The sequence below is a fragment of the Etheostoma spectabile genome, chromosome 1, assembly GCF_008692095.1.
Source record: "Etheostoma spectabile isolate EspeVRDwgs_2016 chromosome 1, UIUC_Espe_1.0, whole genome shotgun sequence".
Taxonomy (NCBI): domain Eukaryota; kingdom Metazoa; phylum Chordata; class Actinopteri; order Perciformes; family Percidae; genus Etheostoma; species Etheostoma spectabile.
The window spans coordinates 30,844,663-30,851,769 of NC_045733.1; the positions used below are offsets into that span (position 1 = coordinate 30,844,663).

General features: G+C 39.8%; 1 protein-coding gene across 1 annotated transcript in view; it reads left to right on the forward strand.

Annotated features, from left to right (window-relative positions):
• adamtsl5 (ADAMTS like 5) overlaps positions 1 to 7,107 on the forward strand; it is a 65,478-nt gene that overhangs the window by 35,308 nt on the left and 23,063 nt on the right. The window contains exons 5-7 of the mRNA XM_032512231.1: positions 3,967 to 4,136; positions 5,328 to 5,388; positions 6,549 to 6,654. Of these exons, the coding sequence (XP_032368122.1) occupies positions 3,967 to 4,136; positions 5,328 to 5,388; positions 6,549 to 6,654 (337 nt within the window). The remainder of the gene's footprint in view (positions 1 to 3,966; positions 4,137 to 5,327; positions 5,389 to 6,548; positions 6,655 to 7,107) is intronic.

A 7,107-nucleotide genomic window follows, 5' to 3' on the forward strand; every position in this document is an offset into this window, starting at 1 on the left:
ATTTCATGAATATCAACTCAAAGGAAATAGCTCTGTTAAAGAATGGCACTGGAGGTTGGACCCAAAGCAGATGACACAGGATACACAGAGCTTCTTTTTTTGCTGGACGCTGCAGCCGTCACACATCCTGTTGAAATTGGGGCTAAGCCCCGCCCACAGCGTACAGGAAGAGGAAAAACTAAATATGAGGGGAAACAGACAAGGCACACAAAACGAGAAAAAAACAGACAGCTGTGATATAATCATGACAAGTTCGGTCTCATCAGATTTTATCTTGATCAATATTCGGCTTATGCGATAAATGCTAATGGAAACGTTATTTGCCGAATAAATAATGAATTGCACTAAAGTTTTAGGTCATCTTACCCGCCACAAAAAGAAGAAGAAGTTTGAGTACATTTCCGCCCAGTATCTCCTCTCTGTTTGCACAAATGGTGGGTGTCAACAAAGACAGATGGAAGTGGACGGACGAGGAGACGAGAGACTTTTTGAATTTACTTTACGAGTAAAATATAACGGATATTTTAGATAGCAAAAATCTAAGGAATGCCATAATTTATCAGGAAGTCGCGAAAGAAATGGCCGACAAAGGTTAGGACAAGCCGTGGGACGTCCTCCGGGGTAAATAGAAGACGCTCAGACAGCGAGACATCTCTCAAAAAAGGGTCTTGCAGCAGTGCCGGAGGGAAAATAAAAAGCAAGTTGCATATGACCTATATCGGGATAGATTTTGGCCCTACAGTTCCACAGTCCAGTTTCCCTCATGTCTGCTGTCAAATAGTCCGTTATAAACTGTAATGAGCTTGTTTTAATATTATTGGAATGTTTTGCATGTTGTGGTAAAACGTTAGTCTTCCACCCATCTGTGGCTCCACATTTCTTTCTTCTTTCTTTCCTCCATTCATAGAAGAACTGCACATTATCGAGGATGCATCTTCTCTAAATAATCTTTGTTGAAGTGTCACTGGACAACCCTTAAAGAAACCTTATGTTTTTATTAACCAAAACATAATTTTTTGTTTAAACCATCATCTGACTTTAATCATTTAGATGTATTCACACATTTTGGGATGTCCTGCTAACTGACAAACACAGAGGGCTTGATCGATTAAATAATAATTAAAACAACACAAAATAGCGTCACATTACAGAGTACGCTAAGGACAAGATGAATAATTAGCTTTTCTGTGTATAATGGGCTCTAAAATCAATGGCAATATGTCAGACTGGGCTGACTGAAGAGTCATGTTTAAGATCATCTATATAAGTCTTTTTGCACAAAATCAGATAATTTAGTTCTCTGTCTTCGCCAGGTGTCCCCATTTGTTGCTTTTCCAGTTGTGTCTGTCAGCCCCAGACTGTCTGAGCAGACTGGGGGAACGCTGGAGCTGATCGAGTCTTTGACTCTTTACTTTTGTCTTTCGTGTCTCTAACTATGCAGTTTGCTTTTCACACAGGAGAGCAGATTTGTTTCTCTGCTCATATGAAGAAAGAGAGGGGGTTGGGGGGGGGGGGGGGGGTGTATTATAAGATCAAAGGCACTTTCATTAACCTAGAATGCCAGCCCATACCATCTCCAACTGTTATCAACGCTAATGTGACCGGTGGTAACACTAATGAGGGCAACCTCAGGTGACCCTGCCATGGCAAATGATGGTGAGTTATAGGTGTGTGTGTGTGTGTGTGTGTGTGTGTGTGTGTGTGTGTGTGTGTGTGTCAGGTTTGTCTACCGCTTGCTGTATCTGAAAAAACAACATAAATGGTCATTGGACAGTCATCCAGAAATAATTTTACAATATTCTAAAAACTAAAAACATTATCGCTTGTTCTTCAAAGCATATTCTGACTTTACAGATCTATTACATTAGTAAAAAGATTTTTTTTTACAGACTAAACTAATAATCACATGATTGGAAAAATGATTGTTTTTTAAATGAATGTTAAATATGTATTAGTTTGAGCTCTAGTCTTTTATTGCCTACGCATAAATCAAGTGCAGAACATGACAGAAACACCCGTACACCAAACTGCTCATTTACAGAAGATACAGGAGATCTGATTACACAGCGGAGAATCCGGCTACATTTGCATTTTAATGAGGAGAGTGAGAAACAACGAAAAGAGTTTTCAATTATGCTCTTATTTCTGTGTGGGCAGATACTCCAGATGACTTTGGCTTCAGCCCTTCCTGATAGAAAGGTATCTGAGTGTGTGTGAAGAGTTAAAGAAAGTGCTCCTGTATGAGGAACCGGTGGGAACGCTGCCAGTCCTCCTCCAGGGTAAAAACTCTGGAATGTGTTTGAGGAGCGCCATTGAGATTTCTCTAATCACTTTTATTGTCGGGCTGGTCCGGAGCCACCAGGCTCACAAGGTTATTTTTTATTTTTATCATTATCTACTCTTACAGCCCATCTGCCTGTGCTGGATTCTTAGCTATAAATAACGTGGGTTTTATTCAGCGTCACGCTTCCTCCAACACACTGTCCCCCCTTTTACAAATGATATCCCATCATTCTGCCAACACTTTAGTCTCTCTATCTTCCTCTTCTACTGCATATAAATACATATTACACACACACACACACACACACACGTACACACATGCAGGGATTGAGAGCCGCTGACAGTTGACATCTTTGAACGTGCAGGCCAACGCTGCAGAGTGATGCCACGGAGCGATCGCAGCACAGAGTCGGGCATGACTCCGTCCAAGAGTCCCAATATAAACAGAGGTAGCAGCTCAGGATAAGAACTGATCAGTGTGATGTATGACAACATTGAGAAGTGCGGGGGGGGAAGTACCTGCGCTATCTGGGGAGAGTCACAACAAACGCACGTTTATTTTGTTTATTTTTATTGTCTATTTTGTTATTATTTTGTTGTACGGTCTTGAATCTTGTAGTTACTGGGTCATCTTTTCTGGATTTTTGTCTGGGTGGGTGGTGATGAGAAAGGGGGAATTTCATGTTGTGAATTGTTTGATTTCTTTGTTGAAATTGGTCAATCCAAAAAAAAAAAACAATGTTATGTTTGAAAAGTGTTAATTTTGTCATCATTTTTTTGTCACATTTATCAATAATTGTGAGTTGGGAATTCAGAGTTGGGAAAATGTTATTTGTTTACCAGTGGTGAGTGGTCGCCTGCCAATCAAAAGGTTGGCGGTTCAATCCCCGGCCCTGCAGTTCCAGTTTGAAGTATCCTTTACGCTCCGATGGCGCAGGTACTTAGACCTTTAACTTAAGTAAAAAATCTCACACTGCCAAAATACTCTGCATTCAAACTCTGCATTGAAGGCGTACTTTAATGCAGAATGAGTAGGGTTGGTCTGTTGTGGTTTGTGAACACAACATTCAAACCAACCCCAGATTTACTCTCATTTTGGAATGAGTTTTGGAATTTTTTTATCTCGCTATATTTGTGCATTTTTGTAGCTTTCTCTTGGATGCATGCTAATGATCTGGCACCCTAGTCGCTATTTTTTTTTTTTTTTTTTAATAATCAAGGTTGATGCCCAGAAACGACCCGAACAAAGCAAAATAAGAAAATCCAGAAACTCCAGATACAGAGTACAGGGCCACGGCAGATACAGACACCCCCACACACTTCTACTGGGTCACAAGTTCATGATTGAGATGGTGATTTATATCAATAGAAGATATCTAGGTGTACATATTTATATAACTAACATGTTAAAGTAGGATTACAAAAACAGTAATTGGAATACATTATCTGCAAGTTGAGGAAATGCAAAACCTATCATTTCTCTATCAAGATTTCTTCTGAGATACAAAGTCAAACCTTTAATTTCATAAGATGTCAGTCACAACAGTTTATGCCACAAGTGTTACGTTGTTGTTCCAGTAAGAAGATATCAAGGCTTAAAGAGAGCTTTGTTGATTGTCACCAGCTCTTCCTCTGTGTTACATGTCAGCGTTAAAGTGTCTCTGTGTGCCGTTTGTGTCTCAGTCCTGGGTTTCTGCGTGGCATCCCTCCGGCGAGGCGGCGTCAGGGCGGCCGGCGCGCGCCCGGCGCCAGCTGCCCTTCAGGAACGAGTGGGCGACGTGGAGCGGCTGGTCTGTCTGCTCTCGCAGCTGTGGGAGCGGAGCCTCGGTGAGGACACGCACCTGCATCACCAGGTAAATACCCTCCGTGTCCCGCAGTGTCCCTCACAGCAGTTTACTTGGAAAGGATAGAAAGAAACATACTTTTTAAGTATTTTAAGTTCTAAATATTGTATTTACTTGATGCCTCAGAAATCATTTTAAAAAGTGCAACTTAAAATGTGTTGTCTGTTTCCTGTGGTGAAATGTAACTTTAGCTTTAATTACCTTGGAGATTTAGATTATTATTACAAAATACAAATCAACTTAGACATTGCGACATATTATTATAGCATCAAGTATATAGTATATACTTATAGTTACAATGAGCTCAACCTTTACCAGCTGTAACATATTGATTCTTTTGGCTTTTGGTATTCTTGGTATATTTTGATGTTAATAGTTTTGTCCTTTTATTTACGAGTTTAAATGCAGGACGTTTACTTGAGTATTTAATATTATGTTTGACAGTTAAAGGACAGAGCGTATCATTTGTTGTACGGATTGTAAAGCCTCGAGACAAATTTGTGAATTGACTGGTATTACTACTTTTATCTAAAGAAAGCATCTGAGAACTTTTTGGACCTGTTTCTAAATTGTATTTTTCCGAGAAACCTGAAATGCATTTAAAATAATATCCTTGAAGTTATATATTTGCGAAGTGTATACATTTGAAATAGAGTTATAGCACTCAAATGCTTTACTAAAACATCTAGTATGCATCCAAATATGGAACTTTGCCAAAAACATGTTGTGTATTTTTACATCAATATAGTGAAATCCTACGCAAAACACTTTTTTTTAAAGATGAACTGATTTTCCCCCAGATTGTATGTCATCGTGCAACCAGAAGTTATTTCCTCATTGATCACAGCAGTCCACAGTGAATTAGACCTACTGCGATGTTAAACTACATTTACATGTATTTATTGGCAACTTAGTTTATCCATAATAAACTACAGGTGGTTACACAGCAAACAATATTTAAAAAAATCCATGGCTCACCTACTTCAGAATAATCTAAACAAACTAAGTCCCATTTTTATAATAATGAAGTCCTAAATAACCAACATAAAGGTGCTTTGTGTATGATGAGAGGATCTTAAGTTCAGCCAGACATTACAGTCGCCTGCACTAACTCTCGCGACATAGATCCCAACTGATGATAAAGAGTGTTTGCCATTGGTACCGTAGTGCCATCAATCTCTTTTGTGTTCTGTGTTGCAGGAACCCAGTGGGCGGGCCGTGTACAGGAGATCCCCGACAATACAGGATCTGCAACACCAAGGTGATTTCAGCATGACGCTTCTCACCCTGACTTAAAGGAGGGGGGGAAAAAAACGACTTTCGATGCAAACATTTTAGAACAATGGCTGATGTTTGCTCTAGAAGTTGGTCATATAGGTGTGTGCGGGCCGGGGTCAGGTGTTTCAGGGTGTGATCTGGCATTCCGCTGACATATTAACTTGTCTCCACTACACTGCTTTGTACTGAACGCTGAGATTTAACACAGCTGTGCTGCAGACACGTATCAGACCTGCTATTGTGGTATGAGGTCAGCAGCTGTATGTCAGACATGTTGGGCTGTGTGTGTGTGTGTGTGTGTGTGTGTGTGTGTGTGTGTGTGTGTGTGTGTGTTGTGTGTGTGTGTGTGTGGTGTGTGTGTGTGTGTGTGTGTGTGTGTGTGTGTGTGTGTGTGTGTGTGTGTGACAGCCAGTCACTGTGGCCCATATTGAATAAAGGAGCAGCGTGTTGAAGCATGCTAATGTGTGTGCATGTGGCAGTTTGTATGTGTGATTACTCAGACTCTCGAATGAATGGACCCAAATCCCAAACATCTTTCTCTGCTGCAATGTGTCATATGAAACATATGATATGACGTTTTTTTTCTGACCCTAGTTTCCACACTGCGATATCTGGGGACTCACTCACACCATTCATTTATTTTAGGGTTAAGATTACAAGTAGGGTTAAGGTTTGGCAAGTGTTGGGGCTAGACAAGAAGTGGTAAACTTGAGTTTGAGATAAACATTTAGTGAATGAATCATAACTACTACAATATATTTTAGGGTTGCAACACAAATTAATTTAATAATTGTAAATCTGTCCATTGTTTTCTTGATTAATTGATAAGTGTTTAGTCTTAATGTGAAAAACGTCGATCATTGTTTCCCAAAGCCCAAGATGACGTCCCCTAAGTCTTTTTATGTCCACAACTCAAAGATATTCAGTTTACTGACACGAGGAAAGAAGAAACTATTAAGTGAAAAGTAGTCACATATAAAATACTCAAAGCCATTAATCATTATCAAAATGGTTGGTGATTATTGAAAGTCAATAACTAATTGATTAATCTATGCAGCTCTACTCACACCACTATGCAACGTCCGCAAGAGGTGTGTGTGTGTGTGTGTGTGTGTGTGTGTGTGTGTGTGTGTGTGTGTGCAGGAGTGTCCCCCCAGCTCGGAGGATTTCAGAGAGATGCAGTGTGCTGCCTTCAATGACAGACCGTTAGTGGCTGGAAACACCTTCAGATGGACCACCTTTAATGGAGGTCAGTGAACACAACTCACTGTTCATTGGGCTTTTTTCCATTGTTGGGACAGGCGCTAAGACAGAGCGTTTAGACAGAGGTTGAATACAGATATATTTGTATATTTTTTAATGTGATTTGATGCCTGCTGCAGATCAAATTTCCTTTAGGTTAATAAAGTTGAAGTTAAATGTATATTTAGTCAGACAGTATGATAAAAAACAAATTAGTTTTTTTCAAACATTCAAGCATATAAACATGTTTGAGTAGAAACCCAAAATACAAGTTTGAGTCTGAAAATTAGATATCATGGGGCCTTTAAAGGGACTGCCTCAACAGAAATGGTATACTGTAGCAAAACCGCTGCTGGCTGTCGATATGCATACATGATAAAGCTTTCCAACGTTAAAATCAAGTCTCACTAGGCAAGGCAAGGCAAGGCAGCTTTATTTGTATAGCACATTTCAGCAACAG